Source organism: Mycteria americana, chromosome 1 (genome assembly GCF_035582795.1).
Source record: "Mycteria americana isolate JAX WOST 10 ecotype Jacksonville Zoo and Gardens chromosome 1, USCA_MyAme_1.0, whole genome shotgun sequence".
Classification (NCBI taxonomy): Eukaryota; Metazoa; Chordata; class Aves; order Ciconiiformes; family Ciconiidae; genus Mycteria; species Mycteria americana.
In genome coordinates, this window is record NC_134365.1 from 221,469,056 (window position 1) to 221,496,094 (window position 27,039).

At 56.1% G+C, this 27,039-nt stretch overlaps 3 protein-coding genes and 2 long non-coding RNA genes across 10 annotated transcripts in view; 3 read left to right on the plus strand and 2 right to left on the minus strand.

The window, feature by feature from the left end:
• Positions 1–5,819: 5,819 nt before the first annotated feature.
• On the minus strand, positions 5,820–7,998 carry LOC142404464 (uncharacterized). The gene is made up of 2 exons (XR_012773873.1): positions 7,862–7,998; positions 5,820–5,988 (listed from the first exon to the last, which is right to left on the minus strand). It is a non-coding gene; the product is annotated as an uncharacterized LOC142404464 (long non-coding RNA).
• LIPT2 (lipoyl(octanoyl) transferase 2) lies at positions 7,494–9,143 on the plus strand. Its single transcript, XM_075491349.1, has 2 exons — positions 7,494–8,058; positions 8,911–9,143. The coding sequence occupies exons 1-2, from the start codon at positions 7,572–7,574 to the stop codon at positions 9,141–9,143; spliced, it is 720 nt and encodes a 239-aa protein (XP_075347464.1). The 5' UTR covers positions 7,494–7,571.
• Positions 9,144–9,663: 520 nt separating this feature from the next.
• On the minus strand, positions 9,664–23,874 carry LOC142404463 (uncharacterized). Of its 4 annotated transcripts, none has more exons than XR_012773871.1 (7): positions 23,770–23,874; positions 19,957–23,272; positions 18,395–18,561; positions 17,206–17,349; positions 14,207–14,569; positions 12,128–13,721; positions 9,664–10,047 (listed from the first exon to the last, which is right to left on the minus strand). It is a non-coding gene; the product is annotated as an uncharacterized LOC142404463 (long non-coding RNA). The 4 variants fall into 4 exon arrangements; XR_012773870.1 differs by having other exon boundaries at positions 19,957–20,145; positions 20,806–23,862; XR_012773869.1 differs by having other exon boundaries at positions 19,957–23,862.
• KCNE3 (potassium voltage-gated channel subfamily E regulatory subunit 3) lies at positions 10,987–12,598 on the plus strand. Its single transcript, XM_075491348.1, has 2 exons — positions 10,987–11,039; positions 12,268–12,598. Exons 1-2 carry the CDS (start codon positions 10,987–10,989, stop codon positions 12,596–12,598), a joined length of 384 nt encoding a protein of 127 aa, XP_075347463.1.
• Positions 23,875–24,120: 246 nt separating the features above from the next.
• The window catches only part of PGM2L1 (phosphoglucomutase 2 like 1), a 42,000-nt gene continuing 39,081 nt past the window's right edge, over positions 24,121–27,039 (plus strand). For 2 of the 3 annotated variants that reach the window (XM_075491353.1, XM_075491352.1), the window contains exon 1: positions 24,121–24,533. Coding sequence is in view for 1 of the 3 variants with exons in the window: in XM_075491351.1 (XP_075347466.1) it covers positions 24,423–24,533 (111 nt within the window). In the remaining 2 variants the exon portion in view is untranslated. The remainder of the gene's footprint in view (positions 24,534–27,039) is intronic. The other variant, XM_075491351.1, reaches the window with a different exon arrangement.

The following is a 27,039-nucleotide window of genomic DNA, read 5'->3' on the forward strand; positions in this document are numbered from 1 at the left end:
ACATTAATCAGCATTTTTTTAAGAAAAGTCTCTTTTCATCTTTTGTTTTTTCCTCCTTTAAGTTTCCTGCTTTGAGCTTTCTGGGTGATTTCCTGACTTGGGTTAACGTGCCTGGTAACTGCAAAATTACACTTTTCACCTTCAGGGCACAGTGTATGTCTTGGTATTGTATTGCAGGTTGGCTTAAGGGTAAGAATGAGTTTATTCTAGCTGAAGATTGCTTTTCTGTTTATGAAAATGCCATGGGATCTGGTTCTGATCTCACTCATCCCTGCTTTATACTCTGAGGTAACTAGATAAGTTGAAACAAGAGAGGTTCAGACCGGGCAGAAGGAGAAGCTTTTTCTCCATGCGGATGGTCAAGCAGCAGGACAGGGCCCCGGGGAGGTCGTGCATCGCTGTTCTTGGAGGTTTTCAAGACCTGGCTGGATAAAGCCCTGAGCACAGAGCTGACTCTGCTTTGAGCAGGAGGTTGGACCCGAGACCTCCCGACCTCCCTTCCAACCTGAATTATGATCCTACAAACCTCTGTGATACCTGCTTTGCAGCATGGAAATGAGAGAAGCAGCAGATCTCTAGTACGGAAGAAAAGAGAAGAAAGGGTAGAAACTTCATTAATGCCAGAAGATTTATGCTTCTGAGTTTAAAAAGGCCTTGAAGATACCAAGCACTACTAAACACCATTTTTAAAATTTTAAAGCTCTATCCATTCAGAATCTAAAAGCATTTAACAAATAAAGGCAAACACGGTTGTTTCCACATCACACGTGGCTACTCGCATCTTCTGACTCCTCATTAGCCTTCTGCCTAGTCTGGGTCCCGGATTCCCACAGCTCACACCTCTCCTGGCTCTGTTTCCAACAGAAGATCACAGAGCGCAGGGAAAAAGGATCATCTGAAGTACAGTCATCCTACAGGGATCCATCCCAGCGCTCCCCGCAGGAGCTGACTCCCAGCTGCACAGCGTGTGCCTGCGGCCGGCTGCGCGAGAGGGGCGATGCAAGAGTGACCTGCCGGCTCTGCGGGAAATCAGATAGCGTTTGGGGCTCTTGTGCACCCCAGTGCTGCACGGACTCCTTCGGTGGAGGCAGAGCAAGCAGTGGTTTGCTGGGGCGGAGGCATGTCTATGAAAAGATTCCCCAGACCACCCCAAACTGTCAGCGAGGGAGGATGGGGAGCGGGGAGGGCGGGAGGAGGTGGCCGTAATTCAGAGGAGCTGGCCCTGACCTGCAGAAGTCCTGGTGGGGTGAGGAAGAGAGAGGAGAAATCAGCATCTCAAGCTAGTAAGACAGAAGCAGCCATCACATTGCTACCTGGAAGGATGCTGTGGCAGGTTCGTGGCCTCTAAGCCCTGCTTTAGCTCAGATTTGGGGAAAAAGGCGGTGCCTTCAGACCCATACCTGTCCCTCATGACGCCAGCCCCGCTCTCCTTCTAGTGACACTCAAATAGCAAATACGCAGACAGTATAAACTGCAAACCTGCACCTGGGAGTAGCAGAACGCAGCCGCTCTTTTACATTTTTAAAGAACAGTATTAATTTAAACATGACTAGAACAGCAACTGCTGCAAATCTGTGTCTGCCAGAAAAAATGGAGTGGGTTTCTGAGATGTCTTCTGAAACAAGGTTCCCATATTGCCGCTGCAGCTCGCAGCTCCCGGACAGACACTTATGGGTTCATCTGCTCCTTGTCACAGAGAGCAAAAGCACCGGGTCTGGTCCCTGACGGTTGGAATAAATGATCTTTTTTCCAGTCTGGTGTCTGAAATAAGACCTTTTAAAAGAGACAACTGCTTCAAAGCAGAAGTAACTTCTCTCGGGAGATTAATCCCTGAAAAACATTCTGAACTGGCAGGTTTTTGGCAGCAGAAAGAGAAGACAGAAGGAATAGCAATTTTTACCATCCCGACTGTCACTTTTCACATTTCTTTGCACAGAGCATGAAGAGAACAGCATCAAATCAAAAGCACCTCGAAATTCTTGTTGGGTAGAGATAAAAATGAAGAAGCTGAGACTGGGATGTGAAGAACTTCACTTACCATGATGGCGGCACCGCGCCTTGCTAGGCTAGCCACGAGCACATGTTCCTGTTTCCGCAACTTTAACTCCTGTCCAGTTTGTGCTTATTTTATTAATCCCCTGCCCACATCAGCCCCTGCCTGCATCAGTCCCTGCCTGTACTGTGATTGCCGGAGTGGTGTAGTCTGGCACAGCATCGGCGGTGGTTCACAGAGCTGCAGGCAGCGGGTTCAGGACTGGGCTCTCCTCCTGGCCCTGGGTTGTTGCACAACCATGATTGCAGTATGAGTTCTCTCTGCCTGTTTTCCCACTGGTAAAACGGATCCTGATCTCCTGAGTAAAATATTTCAAGATCTATCAATATCCACTTACTCCACCTTTTTCTTCCTCTGTTGTGCTAACGCTCTGAAGGTTAAGCCTCAGCTTCCCCAAGGTATGAAAAGCAGAGAGTCAACAAAACAAGGTTACTTCAAAAGAGCCGCGTTTCTACAGGACACACCGACAAGCAGGTCTGACTCCCAGATGTTGGAGATGAGTAACAGCCCGTCCCAGCGACTTCTGCTCTCGCCTCTCGAGCCACAGGCCGTGTGAAAGTGCCCTGGAGAGTTACCATTCCAGGACAATTTGAGGCTTGGCTCTACTTATAATGTGTGCTGAAGTTATTTGGGTTGGGTAGCCAAGACACAAGTTAGTTGATGTGACAGATGAAGTTTGTAGTGATTTCAAATCAGCACGACTAGGAGGTAAAACGCCCTCAGTGCACTAAAACGGCCATCCCTTGCAGCTGGCCTTGCTCTAATCTCTACACATCTGGACTGCAGCTCTGGAGACATGCCGTAGAATCACAGAATCACAGAAGGGTTTGGGTTGGAAAGGACCTTCAAACATCCTCTAGTCCACCCCCCTGCCATGGGCAGGGCCATCTTCAACCAGAGCAGGTTGCTCAGAGCCCCGTCCAACCTGGCCTTGGATGTGTCCAGGGATGGGGCATCGACCACCTCTCTGGGCAACCTGGGCCAGTGTCTCACCACCCTCAGCGTAAAACATTTCTTCCTTAGACCTAGCCTGAATCTCCCCTCTTTTCGTTTAAAACCATCACCCCTTGGCCTATCGCTACAGGCGCTGCTAAAAAGTCTGTCCCCACCTTTCTCATAAGCTTCCTTTAAGTACTGAAAGGCCACAAGAAGGTCTCCCCGCAGCCTTCTCTTCTCCAGGCTGAACAACCCCAGCTCTCCCAGCCTTTCTCCACAGCAGAGGTGCTCCATCCCTCTGACCATTTTTGTGGCCTCCTCTGGACCCGCTCCCACAGCTCCGTGTCTTTCCTGTGCTGAGGGCCCCCGATCTGGACGCAGCACTGCAGGGGGGTCTCACCTGGACATGTCCCCAGTGTCCCTTGTGGGGCTGCTGTCCCCAAAGACCTGCCAACGCCACTGCATGCCAGCCCACTCCCTAACTGAGCTCTTCCAGAGGATCCTTCTTAAAAACAATGCTGTGATGAGCGTTTAACCTAACCGGGATGGTTTCGGCAGGTCTGTGAAGTCGTGCTGGTTGACCAGCAGGGAGGGTGACCTCTGGCAGCGTGGCTGGCCAGCAGCTGGGGACAAACCAGAGATGAGAGCATCTTCACCGGGGTCGGTGAAGGCCAAGCGATGCATCTGAGCTTTGCAAGTGGAAACACCAGCTCCTGGCGGCACGGGAAGCTCGGAGGAGCGGAGCTGCCTGCCACATCGGCTCCAAGATGGGTCAAAAGATGACGACCGCCGAGAGAAGCACAATCAACAGAGAAACTCACACCAGCTCTGACCCGTCTCCCCAGGCGCAGCAAGGAGCTTCCTTAACTACTTCCTTAATGCACCCCGCGGTGCACGCAGCCCGCGGCACGGCCTTACACGTGCGTTTCCTTGTTTTTCTTCCCCTTCGTCACAGCCTCGGGAACATGCTTCTTTGAGTCAATGAATAGATCAGGGGGGCAGGAGCGGTTCTGTCTATGGGTCACATCCACCGAGATCCTGCCTGAATGAACTGGAGATCTCAGCCCGAGCGGGAAAATCTGGAGATCTCAAACCCTCAGGGAAAGGTTTATTATGGAATAAGATGCAGTGAACATGTTTGTCCTTCCAAATAACTGCAGGACTGGTAGCTGGTCCTTGCAGGACTTGATTGATGCTGGTGTCCTGCGTAGGGAATTTGGCTGACCCTTCCAAGGTATTGCGCAGGAACCTGCAGGCATGCAACTGGTTTGATAGGTATCAAGAAAAAATAAATCCACAGCTTAAGGCTTCCCAGCACCACCTCCTTACGCACCAAGCCAGAAGACCTCTCCATCACCGGAGGTCTTAGAGACCCAGCTGGATGTCAGCAGGGATGGAGGTCAATCCCCACCGGGGTGAGGGTGACGGAGGAGGTGACCTCTGAGCTCCTTCCAGCCCCACGGGAGAAGGGAGGCACGCGGTGACGGTTCCAGAAACAGCCAGCGACGCTCCGATGTCTTTGGGATAGGCTTTTTTCTTCTGAGGTTGTGTAGCCCGTAGCCCAGCTGGGCTCTAGCTCACGCGTTGAATTCCTGCACGCTTCAAATAAGTCACGTAATTAGTAGATGCGCATAGAGCAGCGGTTAGCCCCCTTGCTGCTGCGGCCCTCGAGTACAACGCGCTTGGAAAAAATAAAACGGGATTTTGCCGAGAGGCTTGGGGCTGCGTGGGGAGGGGGTTGCCGTACCTGGAGGTGCGAGGGGCAGCCCAGGCCGGGCCCTCCGCTCCTGGCTCTGCCTGTGATGCCGGGACAGCTCCGTCACCTCTCTGTGACATCCTGGCCTTGCCAAAGTCAACAGGAATTTTGTCCCGGACTTCACCGGAGCCAAGATGTTGCCCTTTGCATCCGTCTGTAGCTCTCTGTGGGCTGTGACGGTCCCTTTTGCCAGGCACCTGTTTCACAGCCACCACCTTTGTCCTCCCCTCCCCTTCCTGCCATTAAGCCCTGAGTCCCATTAGCTCTAAAGTTCCCCGAGGGAGGCTCTCGTGCCAGAAAAAGGGGCTCTGCAATCAAAGGAGTTGGTGAGGATTCAAGAGACTCGGCTAACGTTTCAGGTACCCCAAGGAAAAGGTATGACAGAACAGCAAATCACCCTATTACAAAGGAAAAAAAAACCACTTTAGAAATACTCAGACCCTGATAGAAGGATAAAACGTGAGCCATCTGTGGCTCCCGTCCATACAAATTTCCTCCCCGCTTCAAAAGCAGGATATTGACAGTAAATACCCCAGCGACGCAACCACGCTCATCTCTGTCATCTTATTTACGAGGATCCCGGACCTATTACACACAACTCTCCTCATCTTACGCATGCAGCGTCGCGGCAAGCCAAAAAGGAAAAGCATTTGGCTTTGATCTCCAGCAAGAAGTTGATGCTTAATCATAAAAAAAAGGAAATAACTCGATACACGCACAATGTTGGTGCAAAACACGAGTCTCTCCTGCCAAGGGCAGAGACGCGGAGCAGCTCTCCTGAAGTCGGTGGTCGAGGCGACGATCCCACCCGAAGCAAGCTGCTCCGTGTGCTCGATTCCCAGTGATACAACAGCCCGGTGGGGTTTATGGGGGTTTTTTCCCCATTTTTTTTCCCCCCAGGCCATATTAATTTTATAATCCGTTGAAGCGCTTGCTCCTTTTCATCGAGAAAGCTGAGTAAACAAAGGGAAGCGCCTTCCCTTCCTTGCAAATACCCGCACAGAAGTTAACGCTGTTGTCAGGCGACAGCTGAATTACCTGCGGCGACAAAGGGTAGATTACCAGCGAGGCGTATTTTTGATAAAAACAGGAGTTTATTAACACAGTCGATTGCTCTATAAAATCAAAACACGCTTTCACACGCTTAAGCCGGTCGGTAACTTGGAAGGACGGCGGGCCGGGAACGGTTTGCTCAGGTTTTAATGGTTGAGTCATTAGCGGTCCGAGCGGGCTTGCATATTTTCTACATTTGTAATAAAAAGTGAAGATGGGAACATGTAATCACTTTCGAAGCCGCGGGGTGACTAACTGCAGCGCACGCCAGCGCTTCAGCGGTACGACAACTTTCTGTACAGTCCGCGACCTTGAGGTGCCACCCGAGAATCCCCATTTCACCCCATTTTGAACAGGTCTGCGATTGCCCAGCCCATCCCGACCCAGCCCCACCGGCACGCCCCGGCCCCGGCCCCGTGCCCTGCCCTCGCCCCCTGCCCGTACCCCACCTGCCGCCGCTGCGCTGTCCCCCCCCTCGCCCCGTCCCCCCCCGTGCCCTGCGCCCCACACCCTACGGCGAGGGGGGCCCTGTCTCTCCTCCCCATGCCCCTCCTGCCGCCCCATCAGCCACCCCCAGGCCCCTGACCTCGTCCCCGTGCCTTTTCCCCCCTCCCCAGCCCCCCTCCCCTATCTCTAACCCCTGTCCCCGGGCACAATCGTCCCTGTCCCCGGTCTCCTGTCCCCTGTCCCCATCCCCTGTCTTCCATCCCCCACCGCAGGCCCCATTCCCTGTACCCTGTCTCGGGCCATGTCCCATGTCCCCAGGCCCTGTCCTCCAGCCCCAGCCCCAAACCACCATCCTCTATCGCTCTGTCCCCTCTGCCCTGTCCTCCATCTCTGTCCCCTCTGTCCTCCATCCTCTGTCCCCATCCCCCGTGCCTGTCCCCTCTCCCCCCATCCCTGTCCCCTATCCTCCATCCCTGTCCCCGTCCCCATACCCTGTGCCTGTCCCCATCCCCCATGCCTGTCCCCTCTCTCCCCACCCCTGTCCCCTGTCCTCCATCCTTTGTCCCCATCCCCTATCCCCCCCATCCCTGTCCCCTGTCCCCCATCCTCTGTCCCCATTCCCCATGCCCATCCCCTGTCTCCATCCCCCCTGCCTGTCCCCTATCCCCCCATCCCTGTCCCCTGTCCCCATCCCCCGTGCCTGTCCCCTATCCCCTCCATCCCTGTCCCCATCCCCCGAGCCTGTCCCCTCCACCCCCATCCCTGTCCCCCATCCCCCATGCCTGTCCCCTCTCCCCCATCCCCCGTGACTGTCCCCTGTCCTCCATCTCTATCCCCTCTGCCCTGTCCCCTATCGCCCCATCCCTGTCCCCTGTCCCCTCTCCTCTGTGCCCATCCCCATCCCTGTCCCCTATCCTCCATCTCCGTCCCCTCTCCCCTGTCCCCATCCCTGTCCCCTATCCTCCATCTCCGTCCCCTCTCCCCTGTCCCCATCCCTGTCCCCTATCCTCCATCTCCGTCCCCTCTCCCCTGTCCCCATCCCTGTCCCCTATCCTCCATCTCCGTCCCCTCTCCCCTGTCCCCATCCCCCCATCCCTATCCTCCATCCTCTCTCCCCGTGCCTGTCCCCATCCCGCTGTCCCCAGCCCCAGCCCCTCCGCCCCGTCCCCTCGGGGCTCCCGCCACCCCCCCACCCCACCCCACCCCCCCCGCGGAGCTCCGCGCCGCCCGCCCCGCCCGCCGCCTCCCGGCGGCCCCGGCGGCCGCGGCCTACCCTGCCTGCTCCCTGCCCGCTGCCTGCCTCTCCCGGTGCCGCTCCCCGCCGCCATGTCGCGGGGGCCGGTGCGGGTGCTGCGCCTGGGGCTGCGGCCCTACGCCGAGGCGCTGCGGGTGCAGGAGCGCTGCCTGCGGGCGGCGAGGGCGGCGCGGACCGGCCCCGGCGTCCCCGGCGTCGCCGGCGTCCCCGGCCCCGGCCCCGGGGAGAGCGTGGTGCTGAGCGAGCCGGCGGAGCCCGTCTACGTCTGGGGGCTGCGGGGCGCTCCGGAGGCGGAGGTGGCGGCGCGGCTGCGGGCGCGGGGCGCGGGGCTGGCGGCGGCGCGGCGCGGCGGGCGGATCACCTTCCACGGGCCCGGGCAGCTCCTCGCCTTCCCCGTCCTCGATCTCCGCCGCCGTCGCCTCCCGCTGCGGGGTTACGTGGCGGCGCTGGAGGCGCTGGTCCTCCGGCTCTGCCGCCGCCTCGGCCTGGCCGCCGCCCGCGCCCTCCCGCCGCCCTTCACCGGCGTCTGGATGGGCGACAGCAAGCTCTGCGCCATCGGTGAGCGCGGCGGGGCGGGGGGGCGTGCACCGGGGGGGACATGCACCGGAGGCAGACATGCACCGGGGGAGACAGGCACCGGGGGGGGGGGCATGCACCGGGGGGGACATGCACCGGCGGTAGACATGCACCGGGGGTAGACATGCACTGGGGTAGGGCATGCACCGGGGGGGGCCATGCACCGGGGGTAGGGGTATGCACCGGGGGTAGACATGCACCGGGAAGCATGCACGGGTGGGGTTTGCACGGGGGAGCATGCCCCGAGGAGTTGGGGGGGGGGGGAGGGCAGCACAATTTCGGGTCCCTGCAGCCCAGCCAGGGCCTTGCACCCAGAAGCAGGGCCCAGCACTTTGCACCCCCGCGCCTAGGCCTTTGCAGCCAGGATTAGGTGCCTGCACCCTGGTCCCCAGCCTTGTCCCCTTCCCCTGTCCTCCTCCCCAGGCCCCGTGCTGTTCCTCTGCGAGCCAGGCAGGCCCTGCACCGCAGCCCCACGTCCTGCACCCCTTCCTGGAGCCCTGCACCCCCAGTTGGGCTCTGCAGCCTGGTCTCGGGGTCCTGCAGCCTGGACCCCCCCTTTGCACCGCAGCCCCGTGTCCGAGCCCACTTGAAACTCCAGCGGTCAGAGGTGCTGGGGGACGCAGGGCCGGGGTGGAGGGAGCTGGACACGCTGCACCCCATTTGCACCAAATTTGGGGAGTCTGTCTGGGGGTTAGGGGTTTTCCCTGGCAGAAGTGGGGAGCACGGCATGTGGGGGGGGGTTTATAGTGGCCTGAGCAGCGCAGTCACTAAATATCTCACACCGGGGCGTCCGTGGGGACGGGTGCTGACGGGTGGGTGCTTTGGCCCCCGCAGGGGTGCACTGCGGGAACCACATCACCTCTCACGGGCTGGCGCTGAACTGCTGCACCGACCTCACCTGGTTCGACCACATCGTCCCCTGCGGGCTGGAGGGGAAAGGCGTCACCTCGCTGAGCCGTGAGCTGGGGCGGCACGTCACCGTCGACCACGTCCTCCAGCCCTTCCTCGACTCCTTCCAGGAGGTGTTCGACTGCACCTTGGTCTTTTCGGAAGACCCCGGGGACTAGGAGAGCCACGGCGCCTTGGCTGGGTGTTTCGGCAAACCCTCGGCGCGGCCGATGAACGGCACGGCAGCCGCCTGGGGCTTTATTGCGAGACAAGAGCTCTCGTGCCTTTGCCTATAGACCGTGCGTCAACGGTGGCACAGAGGTTCGGGCTGTTTCTCAAACATCCAAACCTCCATCGGGGCTGCTCTCCCGAGCCTCGCGGGTCTCCATCCCTCAGCTGAGACCTCCAAGGGTACCACGTCCCCGTCTCCTGCTGGGGAAATGCCCAAACGGGCACTTTTGTATGTTTTTTCTGCCTCTCTCCCCCCCAGAAATCCAAAATTTGGGTGAACGCTCATGGACAAGAGGAAGAGGGACTGGTTGGTTGAACATCCTTCCCTCGCCACTGCGTAAAAAGAGGCCGATTTTGTATAAAGAGAGTTGCTGGGAACTTCGGCTGCTGATCCTTTCCTCATTTACCCCAAGACTTTATCAATAACGACTTTTTTCTTGCCCTGTGCCCGGAGAAATCCTCGCATGGCAAAGATGGTGTCGGGTGGGTGGAAAAGTCACTGATAAGAGGCTGTAAACGGTGGTTAAAAGGCTGCCGGAGCGATGCTGACGCGGTGGGAAAGCGGGAGGAGGAGGGGAAGGGGTTGGGGTGCCCCAGGAAAGGAGCCACGACTGTCCAGGACCCCGTGGGACCACGCGGCGTTGGATCAAGCGTCCTGGCTGCGTGATGGGGACCTGCTGGGTCCGTGGTGCCAGGAGATGTCGCCAGGGTCCGTGCAGGCGGTGTCAGCTCCTCCGAAATCGCTGCCCCGGCTGCAGCGTCCGCGTGGGCTCGCAGCAGCCGTCCTGGGCGAAGGGACGCAGCCACCCTGGGGTCCCGATGGCACCGGGGTCTGTCCCCATCAATGCAAACCTATAGGCAGACACATATAAACTGATTTTAATCGACAGGTTCCTTAAGGGGTAAGAAGCCAACCTGAGACTGAGCTCCCCGGAGCTGCCTGCTGCCCCTCGGGGATGCTTGCGGCTCTCCCGGTGTGTGGGCAGGAGGGGCAGCACCTGGTCTGGGCTCTCCGAAACCTTCCCCCGTTGGTGCGTGGCATGGCCACGGCCACTTCTGAGTCCCCTGTTGCTGGCAGACCCGAAGCCTCTGCCGGAGGCACTGATCACGGCGGCTGGGAGCAGCCCCGCAGCCAGACGGATGCTTTGGGGTCAGGAGAAATGGAAAATAGCAAATGAAGTCCCTGTGCCCTGCTTGGAGCAGGACCTGACCCCCACCTGCAGCCCCTCACCACTGCTCTGGGCCTTCTTTCTGCCCCACATGCTTTGGGGTACCTCTGCCACTGCGCAGCGCTGACGGCTCCCCGTGTGCCACCCGTGGGTGCCTGCCTGCAGGCCCCCACCCCACAGCCCCCAGGGGTTTCGGGTGGGGAAGGGGTGCAGGGTGCAGCTGGGAGCAATGGGGCTGGAAGAGCCCCGGGGCGGGGGGGAACGGGGAGGAAAGCCCCATTTCACGGAGCAGACTCAGCTCCAGGAGAGGATGGCAAGCGGGGATGAAGGCTCGGTGCCCGGTGCAAGGGCTTGGGGACAGCGGGGACAGACAGAGGAGGGACAGGAAAGCGTGACCGGCAGCGTGTGCCGGCAGGGAAACGCAGGGTCTGGCTCTCCCGGCCCCGCAAGGCCTCCGGTATCCGGCCGGGGCCAGGGGGCCTCGGCGGGACCCGCGGGGCTGGGGACAGGCTGGTGGCCCGTGCCGGGGCTGGGTGGCTTTGGCAGGTGGCTCTGCCCCGGGAAGGGGAGGAGGCTGCGCGGCACTCCCAGCCCGGCCGGCATCCCTCGCCGCCGCCCCGCGATGCTCCAGTCCCGGCTCAGCCTGGCAGCAGCGCAGGCAGGGAGGGCACCCCGGTGAGTGTGAGCCCCCCCTTCGCACCCCTCCGGCCCCCCCTTCCCCTCCCTGGCCCTACACCCCCCCTAACGCGGGGTCCCCCCCCGTCTGTGGGTCCCCACCTGGGAATAAACCCAGATCTTGCCCTAAATCTCCCAAATTCAGCTTCCTCCTGCTTCCAACTTGTTTCTAAGTCAGGAAGACAGCCAGGTCCGAGCCCATCCCCGTGGGCTCGTGGCTGCTCAGCCCCTTCCTCCTCCTCGCTGCTGGGGTCTCGTCCTGGGAGGTGCACCCTGGGTTTGGGGTGACCCTTTTTGGGAGGGGGGGGGATCAGCTGCCTGTGCATGGGGTTGGGGGTGCTCGGGAGCAGGGGGGACGGGGTGGACGCTCGGGGGGGACGACAGCGGTTTGTGGGGCCGGTGTGTCCCGAAGGATGGCACACGTGGGGCACGGCGTCCCCGCGTCCCTTCCCGTCCACGCTCGCTCCGAGGCCGCGGCGAGGTGCAAGGGTGCGCGAGGGCACAGAGGGCACGCGGGGGTCCAGGGTGGGCTGGCAGAGGGGCACTGTGTCCTGGGGGGGGGGTCAGAGGGGGTCTGGGACCCACGGGGAGGGAAATCCCTTGGGATGGGTCCACGGGGGCGCGTGGGGAGCTGTGCCCCCCCCTTGCCAGGGCAGTTGCGGCTCCTGGCCCCAGGCTAGGACCAACGGGGAAAAAAGGGGGTCCCTGCTCACCCCGGGGGACCTGGCCTGGAGTGAGGGGGTCGATCCATGGCAGGATCAGTCCCGGAGCTGTTATTTAGGATGGGGGATCTCAGACAGCCCCCACCCCTCCCCAGGGTCCCTCGGGTGCCGGCTCCGCACCCTGCAGGGGTGCAGGACATGGGTGGTGCCCACCGTCCCCCCACATCCCTGGGGGAAGCAGGCTTTGAACTCAACCATCCCGGCCCCCCGGGACAGCTGTGTCCCCCGTTGTCCCCAGCCCCGGGGAGAAGAGGGGGGCAGGCAGCTGCCCCGAAGCTCCGGGGGCTTTATTCTGTCCATGGAAAGAGTGAAATTTGGGGAGGGGGCTGCCGCGAATGCAAAGGGCTTGGATGCCCCCGCTTGTACCTTTGCTGCGTGGCAGAGGAGGTGCTTCAAGGACCATCTTGGGGTCATCGTTGGGTCTGGCAGGACATCCCAAGCATCATCGTGGGGACACCACCGCCACGGGGCCAGCCCCGGCTGAGCCCCCCTGTCCTTCCCTGCAGGCTGGGTGAAGACATGGAGGAGGACAACCGGACGGAGACCTGGCACCAAAGCCTCCAGATGGTGCTCAATGCCTTGAACCAGACGCTGTACGGGGTCATACTCTGCCCTGTCGACCGCCCTGCCACCACTGCCGCTGCCACACGCAATGCCAGCACCCGTGCCGGCCGTCCCGGCCGCAACGACAACGCCTACATGTACATCCTCTTCGTCATGACGCTCTTCGCCGCTACGGTGGGGAGCCTCATCCTGGGCTACACCCGCTCCCGCAAAGTGGACAAGCGCAGCGACCCGTACCACGTCTACATCAAGAACAGGGTCTCCATGATCTGAACCCGGCCCTGACGCTTTTTTCCCCAGGAGCTGGTGGGTTTGGGGCCACGTCGCTGCTGCGCATCCCACTGCCCGCGGGATGGGGCAGCGCTGCCGGCCAGCCCGGCCCCAAAGCTGCTGGGGAAACCCCCCCGGTGCCCCCGGGGAGATGCTCAGCCCTGGTGTGAGCAGCGCGGGGATGTCCTAGCCGGGCTACAGCTCCTGTCCGGCAGGAGCGCAGGGTGCGACCCACGGGCAGGTCCCGGTCCTGCAGACCCACCTCAGCTGAGCCCTGGGGGGACGGGGATGGCAGAGGCAGCTTCTTTCCCACCGAGGCCTGCTGAGGCTCGCAGGGGCCTTCAAGGAGGAAAATTCACCATTTCCCTGCTCAGACTGGCCAGCGTTGACCTCCGTGGGCTCCCAGCAGCTTCGTGACATGGGCTAGCGGGCTTTTCTGGTGCTAAAACCCTGTAATTTTTGAGCCGGGCTGGGCCCCGCTTTTCTGGCGGGGAATTAAAGGAGGTGGCGGTTTCCAGTGGGGTCGCGTTTGCTTCTTCTCTGAGCAAAGTCAGCATCGGCGGCGATCCGTGGAGCACCCCTCCGTGCTGGTGCCCTGCCCTGGCTGCCGGAGCTCGGGGGATGTTATAAGGGCTAAACCTGCTCCCTGTGTGCTGCCGAGGGGGCATCAAGGGCAACCCCTTGGTGGCATCGCAGCCCCTGTCCCAGGACACGAGATGCTTTCTCCCTGCTGCCGGCCGGGGAGCGTCGCTCGAGCTGTGGGCACACGCTGCGAGCATGGCCTGAGCCTGGCCGGAGGCATCTGGCTCCGCGCGTCCCCGAAAGTCTCTCTGGGCTCCGGACGGTGATGCCGAAGTTTTTCCTGCTTCCTTCCTGCTGTCGGCTGTAGCTTTGGCCTTTTGTACCGCAGGTCCCAAAGGTGTCTTCCACGGGGCGAGGGCGCAGCGGCAGACGGGAAGGGGATGTTCTCGGGTCTTGCTGGGCTCCTTGGCTTGGGTTCTGCTAATAGCTGGCCAGGTTTGGCACTGGCCCGTGGAGTGGCCAGTGGCCAGGACAGTAAACGTCCCCATCCTTCAAAACAGGCTGTGGGACAGTGCCGGTGACCCAGTCCCTCGCACGTCTTAACCTGCTAATAATGGCATAATTAATGTCTTTAATTGCAGCTAGATTAGCTGAACCATAGGGGCCTTTCCGCCTGCATTCAAAGGTTAAACACAACTGCAATGCCTGAGCCCAAACAGTGACGCCAAACCCTAATCCAAAAAATAATACTGGATGTGAAAGTGTTTGGGGTAGGGCTGGAAATCTTGGCACCGGAGGCACCAGGATGGCAGCAGCTCAGCAACCGATTCCTGATTTTCCATGCCCTTGGTTTGGGCACAAAACCCAATGCAGGGGGGTTTTGGGGAGCCCTCGGGGGCTGCCTGCTTTGGGGCTGAGCCCGCTGTGACTTCTAAGCCAGGCACGCGGTGCCGGTGGGGCTTTCTGGGGGCGCGGGGGCAAATGCCACTAACGTCCCCTGGCACCTGGCCCAAGCAGGAAGTAGCTCAAGCGGCTTCACCGTGTTTGTCTTGCGGTTGCAGCGCTGGGAAAGGAAAATAAACCCTTTACCTGCAAATAAATCGGGGGAATCGGACCAGGCGGGGACAGCTGAGACAGTAACTCTTCGCCGGGTCGGTTTATGTAAGCACACGCTGCGCTTGGGTTTTCTCCACCTCTGCAGTGTTTGTCCTCTTCTAATACCGGCTCTTCTGGCAGATGAGCCACGGAGCAGCCGCTCATGCCAGGGCCAGGATTGGGGTCCCCGTGATGGGACGGGTGCTGAACGGTGAGCGTGGTACCTCAAAACCCCGCGGTGATGCGGTCTTCTTGCCTCTCCCGATGGCCACCGGCCCTCCCGGGAGAGGGGCAGGCTGGCATGGATCTAGTGACCCCAGAGTCCCTTCTGCTGCTTACGACCGGGGTGGGACAAGTCTGTTACAGGGTAGAATGTCATAAAAAAAAAAAAGTAAAATGCTGCTTTTCCCTAATCCAGGAGACCCTAAGGGGGGAAAACGCTCCTGCAAGACATAGCTCCTGCGGTGATCGTTATTCACCCGATTTCCTGTCCATCGGCAGCTCCTCCTGTCTGTCCCCAAGGTTAAATTTGGACCAGAGCCTGCAGCAGGGCTGGGGGGATGCCCTGGGTGCCCCCACCCTGGGGCCTCGGGCTGGATGTGACCAGGCTGGGTGACAAGGTGCCAGTGCCACCTTGTGGCAGCTGCCTCGGGGTCCCTACACCACGGGCACCTGCTCCTTCCCTGGGGCACCCTGGCACCTCCGAGGCAAAAGCAGCTGGGCTTGTCCCCGCAGGACCCATGGCTCCAGGCTGGCTGGTGTCCCCATGGGACCTACAGCTCTGGGCTGGTTGGGTGTCCCCATGGGACCCATGGCTCCAGGCTGGCTGGTGTCCCCTTGGGACCCACAGCTCCGTGCTGGCTGGTGTCCCCTTGGGACCCCATGGCTCCAAGTCGGCTTGACAAACTCATCCTCAGCAGGGGGTTGCGCTGGGCTGCTGAGGATGCTCAAAGGGGTACGGAAACAGGGGGATATGGGGAGCAAGGACAGATTTGGGAGCCTCCCAAAATGGGTTTGCTTCAGCTGATGGAGGAAGGATTTCGTGACTAATCAGGTGCTCATCCCAGAGCTCAGAGATTCCTCGGCAAAGCCAACGGGGCTCTGGCCTCGCTCCCTGTGCTGCAGCCCCAGCAGCAGACCATTTCTGGGTAATGCTCATGCGGTTTGTTTTAACAGCGAGGAGACGCACCCAGGCACACAGAGAGGAGAGCTGGGGAAGCGCTGGCCTTGTCTGAATGACTAAATCGAACCGTGCAAACCATAGCTGACTACATTCGGGTTTTTAAGCAATGCAGCTAGAAAAAAAAAAAGGGCTCACGGGAGGCCAATTTGTTTAAGATTTTTTTTCCTTGGCACGCAGCAATGAATCACGGGTGAGATGATGTCTGTAGCAGTTTGCCTGATACTTGGAAAAGAATATCGAAACGTCGTTGTGTGTAGGAAATTCAGGCTGACCTTGGCTTAGCGAAGCAACGGCAGGGTTGTTGGAGTGATGGGAATTGCGGAGGCCTGTTCCTGGCACTGCTTTGATGCTGGGCATTTTGATAAGAAATGTGCAAGGTGAAACGGTAGCAGCGCAGGGACTGATAGCGATGGTATCACCAAGTGATGCCAGCGGGTATCAGTAAATGTTTAGCTAATAGCATGAGGTGCCTCTGGCGGTTTGTGGTATACTGGTTTTGGCCAGTGAATATGCGGCACAGCAAGGCTGAGGTATGGGAAGGTGTGTTCAAGGGGAGCTGCTTCTCCGAGACAGCGGTCGGTGCTCGGTGGGAATCCTGCGCTGCTGGCGGGGCCAGCGTGCGGGAGAAGAGCAGACGGCTGGCCCGGGAAGGGCACGCTGCTCTCCCGTCAGGTGTGCCGAGCCAGGCTCACATGCACGAATGCTTATTTGCAGCCCGCGATAGACAGGAGTCATGATGGGGAAAATTAATCTTGGGAAACATTAAAAAAAAAAAAGGGGGGAGGGAAAGGGAAAGGGAAAGCGCTCCCAGTTCACGGCAGGGCAGAGAAGTGCTGGACGAGCATCCCCTGCAGTGCAGCAGACAGATGCTGGATGAGCATCCCTGCACTGCAGCGGATGGATGCCGGACAAGCATCCCTTGTACTACAGCAGATGGATGCTGGACAAGCATCTTCCACATTGCAGTGGGGCTTCCCCTGTACTTTCCCGGGGTAACTTCCCCAGGCCCCTCTCGCCCTCCCGGTCGGCCGTTCTTGCTGGTTCTGCTCATTGTTCTGGCTGGAGCACGCTGTGATCTGGGGCAGATGCTGCAGCACAATTTGGCTGATAGGTTTGGTGCATAGATACCACTGGGTGAGGTTTATTTGCTAATTAAATGACTGTTTAGCTACTAAGGAGTCCTAACGAGCTCTATTTGTTCCATGCATAGAGCTACAACGAAATGCTACAAAGCGAGGGGTGGAAAAGCTGGGGAGGGGATTAAGGGCGGTTCATGCATCAGTGGAAATCGCTACCCACAAGAAATCGGACATGAAGCTGTAACGGTGTCGTGGCTGTGCAGGTACAAGGCTGTGGGGCTCAGTGCTGTGGGTGTTGGACGAAAGCCCTGCGGGCACAGCTCACAGTGTCTGACGGAAACACGAGCGGTTTCAAGCAGTGACATTACTTACTCATTATTGCCCACCTTCCTCTGGAGGGAGAGCAGACGTGATATCCTCCTGCGAGGTAACTCAATCAGCCTTGCTCAGAGATGGGGTTGCCTATGCTACCTTAAAAAGATTTTCTGGGAGGTGACGAGGTCATTATTACAGGAAGGGAGCCGCTCCTGGACACACAAGCTCTTCCTTCAGGTCAGAAACCCTCAGTGTCCGAAACACATCCATTTCTTCCAAATATATCAGTTCCTCTCGCCAAAGACGCAGCCTGTTCCTACAACCTGCCTTGCTGATAGCCCTGCAGCATCATGGCTGGAGCGACACCCTTAAGACGGGTAAGAGAAACAAAAGTGACTTAAACCAAAAAATCTGACCCGTTTGGAAGCTCTGCAGAAATTGCCACGTAGGATCAGTCGCTTGAAGTCCTCCGTGGGCCTTTTCCTCTGTTTTCTATCATCCTGCTGCATGGATGTCTATCCATCCGAGTCGCTTCTCTCACACCGGGCTGGTATCAGATGCTTTAGATAAAGATGTGGGAAACCAAATTAATTATGGGCAGGCATGAAAAACATTTATTCCGCCCCTCTCTATTTTCTGCCTGTCCAAGCTAGTCCCCTCCAGCCCCTCTGCGAGGTTGGGTTTGCATGCTGCCGGCAGTGTGGGATGCATCCCCGTGGCGGCACAGGGAGCACGGGTTCCTGACGGCTCTTCTCCAGGTGATGCTCGGCACAAAACCCACCTCTGACGTGTCCCTAAAGCAGCTCTGATATTTGCTGCTGCAACGTTTTTCACTCACAGCCCTTTGCCGAGCGGCGCTGGGCGCAGCTCCCGCTCTTGCCTAACCCAGATAAGTAATTTTACAAACTTTTTTTTAAAGCACACGATGGAAAAATGCAGTGTACAGGAGACTTTGATTTTCTGAGCCTCTGGGCAGAGCACCGTCTCCCTTCCCTGGTGTCTGGTACTGCGGTGGCCTGCACATGTGATGGCACGGCTGCCTGCGTGCGCTCCTAAATTGGCACCGAGAGCTGCCAAATTAATTAGCAGAGGAGCCCTCAGCAGGCAGAGTCAGGATTTGGGGCTACATTGGACCCTCTGTACATGATATCTTGTGCTCATGGGTAAGACACGGCCCTGGCCCCCTTTGCACCATGGCTGTTCCAGCAACACAGGTCTGTCTGTGTCCCCTTTTTCTGATCCTTTTTTTCCTTTTCCTCCCCTGTTCTCAACCAGGTGAGGGGAAAGGGAGATCTGGGGTCAGTCCAGCTGAAGGATGATATGCCACGTGCTTGTGATAAACTATAGCAATGTTCTCAAAAGTCTGGTCATAAAAGTAACCGTTGGGACTGTGCAATCACGGGGCAGTTCAGTTCAGCTTGACTACCCTACAGGTACCTACAAAACCTGCATCATACAGTAAGAAAAAAAGCAGCATTTCTTAGTAAAGATCAAGGCATCATTTCTTTTTACTGACAATCAGGAAATCCCAGACACCCGGGATCTCATGTACTTCCCCCTGCAGAAAGCTGTCAGTACAAATTTTCTCAGTTCCGCACAACTTACCCCATACTTTGGGATTAATTGAGGGGATAAATTGGGGTGAAAAGCTTGATCCATCCTCCTTTCTTGTTCTCTCACCAGAGGTAATCGCCCCATCACACCCCTTTTCTGCAGATGGACGCGGCTGGTGGACAACTGCTCTGCAGAGCACGCACATGGGCTATTAATACCTAGAGGGGAGGATTAAAAATAACCAGGTTTGTGTTTGGTTTCTGGTTTGTAAAGGACAGGCGTTAGTATACGAGGGGACTGGTGACCAAAGCCAGGCCCAAGTGAGTGGCAGGCGCTGAAATTTCCCCCAGGGAAATAGCAGCCCTGGAAGGAGCCCATGCTCCGAGCGAAGGGTGGACGTGGAGGGCTGGATCAGTGCCTACTCCAAAGGGGTGCTGGGGACAGGGATGCTCACCGCGGCTTTCCCACATCTACGCCTGGCACACTAACCCACTGCGCTACTCGGCCTCGGTAAATACCGTTGCCTCTACGTGATTAAGTCCTAGATTAAGTGCTTAGTCACTGGAGCCTATAAAATGTTTTTTATCAGCTAGGACACAAGATTAGGGTGGGAAGAGGTGACAAGCCAGAGTTCTTCTCTGCTTCCCGCATCGGACATGTGTCCGCATCAGGCTGCTGCATCGGACATGTGTCCGCAGGCAGAATTTGGACTTGTGGTGTGTTTTTGGCTCCAAGCTGCCCTTTATGAAAGATCTCACTGGCTGGGTTTGCCAGCTGCGGCGGGGCCCGTGAACCAGAAAGCCGAGACTGCGGCAACAGTGAGGAGAGCTGCTCCCTGCCCTCCATTTGGGCTGACAGCAGAGGTTTTTCCAGTGCCTCTGAGCTGCACATTACATACAGAATTTAAAGCATGGATATTTAGGATGTTATGCTCCTGAGGAAGCTGAGGAGTGTGTTGTCAGTGCTGGAGGGTGCAGGATCAGGCCTTCCCAGGGCTGATGTCGGGAAGCACCAAGCCAGGGGCAGCTGCAGAATTTGAAAGCCATTTCCTAATCTCAGCGGTCCCTGCTGCATCCTTCCCACCTGCCAGCCCACTCCCTTTCTTCATGCTCTGCCTGCAGAGCACCTGTGCTTCTTCAGGACAAAGCACTTTGGCTGCTTTGACCCCAGATTGGATTAAAAACGGCATTCAGGCCCCAAAACGCACCCGCCCCTCCCCGTGCAGCATGCTATCAACCAGCAGGGATGTCATTCCTGCCTGCGGTTAGAGTTGCGTTGCCTTTCTGGCAATACGCTACTCTGAGAGAGGGAAATGAAAGGATGAGAGTTGCTGTGTTATTACCAGGTAACCCAAGAGGCACAGGAGAAAAAGGGCATTCAGGATACATAAATAATAAAACAAAAGATGTGCCGCAGAGCGAGGGCATGCACAGTGCCTGCTGAGAGGCTCGGCAGCGAGCTGGAAGGATGCGCTGGGTTCATCCCGCATGACTCTGGCTCACTGCAGAAACCGGGGGCAGAAAAACAACCTGGAATATCATGGGAGCCCTGGGCCGTTTGCAGGAGATCTGGAATAAACTGTGTGCGGTAAAATTGCCATGGAAACACTGTACCCGCTGGGTTCAGCCCCGAGGCTCTCCGGCACAGGGCTGGGCAGAGCTGTGTGATCGACAGAGCTAATCCCGTTTGTTGTGGGTGAGGATTTGGCCCGCAGTACCAGATCGCTGAGGATGCTAACGTGACCGTACAGATGGTTTTTATTTCTGATATTCAGTGATATCACTGTGTGCTTAGCTGTTCTTCTGTGGAAAAAAACATTAAACACATTGGTAAGAACAAAATATGTGCATCATTGTTCAGGGGTACTGAGACGCTGCAAACCCAACCCTGCCAGGAGGACGGATACATTTAACATATAAAAGAGAATGGATACACTCTTTACCCCTGCATTGCATAACTGCAAATCCCAAACGGGAGCTATGTGTTATTAATGAGTCTCTATTAACTTACATGATTTTGCTTACATGAGAAGAAAACTCTCATTTTGGGGGTACAGACAGTTACCTGCCATTTCATGGTTGCAATTATGCTACACGTGGGAACTCTGGGTTTCATAACAGCGGCACAGAGAGCCTGGCTTTTCCCTGAAGGCAGCAGCAACGCATGCACACAGTCATACATATGCATGTGTGGATGCACACGCTCGCTTTGGCTAGGAAGAAGTCATTCCCCCCAGCTGAGCCCCGCCACGGTCCCCGCTGGCTCTGGCAGCTCCCAGCACACGAACTGGCGGCTGCCAGCAGCCTGACAGCCCTTCTCCTCCCAGCCTGGCTCGTATTCATCGCTGGCAATGTGGCCTCTCCCGTGGTTTTTAGCCCCCGAGACCGTTTGCTGCTGCTCAGTTTGGTCTGAGCATGCTGTGCCTCAATTAGGCGAAATGATACGTGAGGGTGAAAACTTACAAATGTTGGCTTTCCTTCACTTGAAGATTAATTTTCTATTTTCTGGCTTTCTTCCACAGCCAGACGGACTGGAAGTTTTGTCATTAGTAATAGATGAAAATAGAGATTTCTGCTGGCGACATGCACGGCCAGTGAGTGTGGGGAGGCTCTGCAATCACCCCAAAGTGCCTGGGAGAGCCGTGATGTGCCGGGCCCCAGTGCAGTGCAGTCCAGAGTCATGCTGGATTCTTCGTTATTGCTCTCCGCGACAGCACGGAAGCAGATGAGACTCTGTTTGTAGCAACATAATCAGCTTTAAAAATTCTTCTGGTGGCTGATTAACCCTCAAATACATTGGACTTAGTTGTCATCTCCCGTGAGGTCAGTGTTTTCTCCAGGCAAACACAGCAAATCTCCATAAGCGCGATCTAAGCCATATCACCTATAATCTTTTTATATGATTGCCCTGCTCTGGAGTTGCTCGAGCTGCCTGGCATCTGCTATATGCACTGTGGTTCCTCAGAGCTAGCAAACCAAAGTCCTCTCACAGGGAAATATTGGGAAGCCAGATCATCACTCTGACTTCCGATGCATTTGCGAGATCCTGAGAAGTTTCAACCCCTCCACGCTGGGGTTATTCCTGGTAAAGAAATAACAGGTGGAGACTTTTATCTTCTATGAGGCTGTTTTATCTGTTCTTCAGGGAAATAATCATGGAGGAGCATTGACATCTGAGAGAATGATAATTCTCCTATATAGATATCTGAAGGGAAAATCCTGCTTTTAATCATAGCTACATAGTTGAGCACTGATAACGCAGGGTGTGGGCACGGCTGCCACTATCCTGCGTGAAACCACTTAATGAGGTTCAAGGTTGCATGTGCAGAAAGAGCCTGCCTGCTCTGATGGCAAAAAAATCACCATTCAGAATAATTTCAAGCTTTCATTAAGCACATCAGAAAAAAAAAAGGAGGCAAGAACTAAGCATTTGAAGTATGAAGTTTCATTTTAACAACATCTCTTACTGCCTTTCCAAATAGCTACAGAGTTTTTGGAAGAAACGCTCCTGTTTGGCAGGCTTTGGAGAGGTATTTAACATGGCCGTTGTCCTTTTTGGGGGGGAAAACCCTTTTTGGGTTTTATGGGCTGAAGGTCCCGTTATGCTGGGCTCTGGCCTTCTTTCCTTGAAGACAAAACACAAAGGAGGAGAAAAGAGCAGCAAAGTTATGAAAAGCAGGTGCTGTGCCTCATGCTGACTCTCAGGTGCAAATTCGCTGCAGGAGTCACCCTTGTCAGCTATTCTGAGATCTGGAGAAATGTGCCAGCATCTGGCTGTTTGAGACATGGTTTGAATCAGACTGCTGGGCACAGGATGGCATCAGCGCTACTACAGATGACACCTCTTTATGGGGAGATGTTGGAAAAAGAGAAAAAATAAGAATGGGAGAGGAAACAACATGGGGTGTGGGTGGCATCGGGTACAGAATCCCATGGGGTGAAGCCAGAGCTGGTGGGAAGCGTGGAGCTGCGTAGTCCTGCTCTCGGGTTGGGCTGGCAGGGTCACTTCTGGCTTGTAGTCCTGTAAGGCCCATGACATGGCAGCTCTGGTTGTAGAGCCTCTTCCTACTGCCTCACAGGCCCACTCCTTCTCCAAGCATCAGTACTAAAGGATGGATCCCCCAAATCCATCCAGCGACAGAGTCCTAGTCCCACTAGCTGTTTGATTCATCTATTATGTCCGATTTCCTCACTCTAACTTTATCCGTGCCCAGACTCTTCTCCTATACCAGAAACCACCTTAGGAGAGTCCTTTAGTGATAACAGAAGACATGTTGACTTACTTCCTTCTTCTTATCTTTATCTTCTGTTGACTTCTATCAGTAGTTTACTGTACTAAACCAATTTAAAGGTTCATCTCCCCACAATGAGTCAGACCTATGGACCGGAGGATTTGTTTGTGTCTGCAGCCAAGAAAGAGGTCCCTTCAGGACATTGGCTTGAGAGCTTTGAAGGGGAGGGATGTTAAATCGAGATTTCTAAGCTTTTATATGATGGATCATTCCCTTCTATATTTACAGTTTTCAACAACATCCTTTGCTGTGCTGCTTGGGTATCCCAAACAGCCTCCCCATGTCTTTGTTGTCCCCCATTGTGTCTTCCTCTCCCTTCAGTCCCTCTTTCCACCTCCCCCAGGAGTCTCTGCTGCTCACAGCCCCGGCGTTTTGTACCTCCCTTCACGTCCAGCATCCCCTGGGCAGCAGTCCCACCATCTTCTGCCCATCTTCCCAAAGCTTTGCATCCCTCTGCAGTTCCTGCTATCACTATGGCAACCTCTGCAAGGATGCTCTGTGGGATGAAGATGCTCTGCAGGACAAGGATGCTCTGCAGGATGAGGATGCTCTGCGGGATGAGGATGCACTGCGGGATGTGGTCACTGCCATGGCCTTTTGCTGGGGGACAGGCAATCCAATTAGAACTGAAGCAGGGCCTAGGAAGGGGAGACAGGGGTTACAATTTTCCTCCTAAAGGCAACTTAATTGCTGCCGAAGCCCCTCTGGAAATGCTCCGGAAATGCTCCTGAACAAGCAGCTCATCCCCTGGGGTAGCGCCATTTCCATTATCCTTTCAGAGGGAACAGATGATGCACTTGGCAGCATAAAGGCTGCCTCGGAGGCTGAAGGAGGGGCACAACCAGGGAGGTTTTTAGCTTTTCCTCATATAGATTACCCAGGAGGCAGAGAGCACCTGTTTAGTGAGGCGGTAAGAGAGACACTGTACATTTTTGTTTGCATCAAGCAACAGGAAGGAGCCTCCATCCAGCCCTCTCTGCCTCCACCCTGACCCTGCTCAGGCCTCCTGAGGGCCAAATGCTCTGTGACACTGAGCGCCCACGGCTGCCCGCCCGCGGGGCCGGTACCACCACCCCAGGGAGCCCGGGGCGGGGACAGGACGGAGCCGGGGCTCCTGAGGGAGAGACATGGCTACCGGGCAGGGTATGAGGCGGGAGAGGCCGGGCCCCCCGCAGCTGGGCCGGCTGAGGGAAGAAAAGCCGCTGCGCCCTCATCCCAGTCCGCTTCCCCTCACCCTGAGGCGAATTGGGCGCGCCGCGAGGGCTGCCGGGAGTTGTAGTTTCTCCCCTCCAGCCAGCCCCTCCCTTCTGCGTCCCGCGGCGGCGGTTGGACTACATTTCCCGTCATGCATTGCCGCGCTCCCGGCCGCTGGTGGTGGGGGGGCACACACACGCTCCCCCGCCCCTCCGGTGGGGTGGGCGAAGCGGGATTGGCGGGGCCGCGGCGCGGGGGCGGGGCCGCGGTTGTTGTCGAGCGGCGGCGGCGGGCGGTGCTTGGGCGCGCGCGGGGGCGGGCACGCGCCCCGACTGTTGCTGCCGGCGGAGGCGGCGATCGCCGTTACTCGCCGTTGAGGAGCGTTGAGCTGAGGTAAATAACGGCCCCCGCAGGGAGCCCCGGGTGCCCGTCGCCTCCCCCGTGCGCCGGAGCACCGGCCCGCCTCCTCTCGCTCTTCCCCTCCCTCAGGCGATGTTTGGTGCCGCGGCGGGCGTCGCGAAGTGAAGAAGCGTAAAGCCGCCGCTGTCGTCGTCGTCGTTCCCCCTTCCACCCGCGACCCCCGCAGACGGCGACATGGGTGAGTGCGGAGGCCCCGGGGACGTCAACTCCAACGTACTCGTCGCTCGCAGCACCGGCGACGCGCAGCTCGACAAGGCGGTGTGGCAGTGGCTGAGCTGGGACAAGGTGGGTGTGTGGCGGGGGGCGGCGGCGGCGGGAACACCCTCTCCCCCCACCCGCCCCCGGTGGGGGCTTCTCCGGCTTCCTGGGGTTGTTTTGTCATCGGTCCCATCGCGTATACCGTCGCCTTCCCATCCTGCCCGGAGCTGAGGGTGGCCTTTGGTCCCTTCTCCCTCCCCGAGGCCCTCCGTGTTCCCTCTGCGGGGCTCTTTCCCCCGGGATCGGGGGTGGCAGGTGCCCTTCGGAAAAAATAGCTGTCTGGATCCGGCTAAATGCGAAAAGGCTGCCGTGACTGAGAAATTCTGAACCTGTGAGAGGGGGAAGGTGAGGCATGCAGCCATCCAGGGGCTGTACCTGACGAAGGGATGGTATGATGTCATCTTACTGGCACATGAAGTACGGCACCTGCTTCGTGTTGCTACCGCTTCTTCATTAAGACAGAAACGTGTGTCTTGTGAAATCGGAGAGGAAGGACTGTTTAATGGCTTAACATGCAGTTAGAGTCGAGTGGTATAATTTTGTTTTCCTTAGCTTCCTGAATGTAACACCATCCCCAGGAAAGAAACGGGCTCCAGCGGTCTAAGTTCTGGCATGCTCCTTTCCTTTTCCTCCTCCAACAGGGTGTCAAGAGGACTGCAGGCTTGGTTAGTTCTGATTAAACCATCCACAGCAAATTTGGGGCCATAATAATAATAATATGGTACTGGAGGTTATTTTGCTTAACTCATTGTTGAAAGGGTTACTCTTTTTTTTTCAGCTGGTTTGTCCAAATGTCATGGCCTGTGCTTTAAAAAATATCTTGGAGATGCGGGAGAGTAAACTACCTGTGCACCAGTGGTTTAGGTTTCTGTCTGTGGCTTCTTTTTTTTCTTTTTTTTTTTTTCCCCCTCTAATGAGAGTAATTGTCAATGTGTTTATTTTGTTTCCTCTTTAGTTTCATCCTGTCAGGATCAAAGCAGGAGGGCTACAAGTAAACTCTACATGCCAGCCCTTAGATGAGCTTTCTGCTACTTGGAAATATGCTATCTTCTTTCATTTTTGCAGGAATTAACACTTGCCGTTTGCACGTTCTGCATTCAGAGCTGCTGTTGTGAAAATATCTGGGAATAGTGGCATGGGGGAGGGAAGGAGTAGAAAAGGGAAATAGCATTCCTGATAATACACTTGATAACCCAGATTGAACTCTAGTAATTTTTTTTTTTGTGTAACTTCTGGTTAGTGTATTGAAAGTTTTTTTTTTTTTTTAAAACAAATTAATATGTTTATCCTAGAAATGTATGAAGTAGGAGAACTTACACTTTTTAATGTTAAGGTTACTGGGGAAAAATATTTTTATTAAAAGCAGCAATAGTGAAATATTACTGTTTCTATAGCTCTGTCTAAGGTCAAAATTAACCAATAGAACACAAACTGAAGAGCCAGTTTGATTGTACCTGTTTACCCTTGCTTCCCTAGGTGATAACCATGACCTTTCCTACAAGGCTGCTTGAACTTATTGCTTGGAGAGATTTCAAAGAGCGTTCCTGTGAATTTTGAAAATTCACAGTTGCCCAGAGAAGGAGGATGCGGTGCTGCTGCAGGAGTGGGGGCTGCAGGGCTGGGGGCACGGGTGGTTCAGAAGCACTCGCAGTCACTCTGTAGAGGATGCAAACATCAGAGGTGAAGGTGTTGTGGGACAGGAAGGTGAGGAGAAACCAGCAAGTACGGCGTGAGGAGGGATTATTTGGCTGATGTCCTTGTATTTCACCACAAACCTAGAAAATGTAGGCTTGCTGCTTATCAAACGGCTTGACAAGGAGCTGCCTCTCCCACCCCTTCCCCACCCCCAATTTCCTTGGCCGTAGGGACTTTTGCTGCCTCTGATTAAGGAAAAATCTATGCACTACATTCACAGCTGTATTTAGCTGTGGGGAGCCTTTGTCCTCTAACTTAATTGAAAATTACTTGCTGTAATTAATTCTTAGACCTGTGCTCTTCATCCTTTCTGATTTGGGTATACGTGTTAACCTCTTCTAAAACTGTAACTGATTACAGGCTGGGGTGTGGGTGGGTGGAGGAAACCTGACTGTATGATGATCTTTCTGCTTTCCTCCTTTCTCTTCCCAGTATTGTGCATCTTCGTTAATGCTTCTAGCAACTGGCTTAAAGGAAGCTCACTGACTAAATCTCCCTCTTTTCCTATTCTCTGTCCTTAATTGCTGTGTCTTTACTTTTTTCTTTGAGACAGGCGCCCGCCTTTGTTTGGTCCTCATTGGTAAACTATGTGAACAATTAGTCATTGTTCTATATTTTCTCCCTTTAATTCCTCTTCATCCACTCTCTAACTTTCCTATTGTACTTCCACATCTGCCTTGAGTCTCCTAAAGGAGTCTGGCTTGTGTAGAAAGCTGTGGCAGAGCAGTTGTCTCCCAGAAAACTGCTTCTCTTTAGAGCAAATATTAGAATTTTGGACCTGGGTTGTAGTAATGATTTTATGTGCTTGTCTTACATGGCTTTATAGAGCAGCAAGAAT

Excerpts from the sequence above, each read along its gene's own strand:
- LIPT2 (XM_075491349.1), top strand. The coding sequence starts at position 7,572 with ATGTCGCGGGGGCCGGTGCGGGTGCTGCGCCTGGGGCTGCGGCCCTAC. Across the intron at positions 8,059-8,910 it reads CAGCAAGCTCTGCGCCATCG|GGGTGCACTGCGGGAACCAC; the intron begins GTGAGCGCGGCG and ends TGGCCCCCGCAG.
- KCNE3 (XM_075491348.1), top strand. The coding sequence starts at position 10,987 with ATGCTCCAGTCCCGGCTCAGCCTGGCAGCAGCGCAGGCAGGGAGGGCA. Across the intron at positions 11,040-12,267 it reads CAGGCAGGGAGGGCACCCCG|GCTGGGTGAAGACATGGAGG; the intron begins GTGAGTGTGAGC and ends CCTTCCCTGCAG.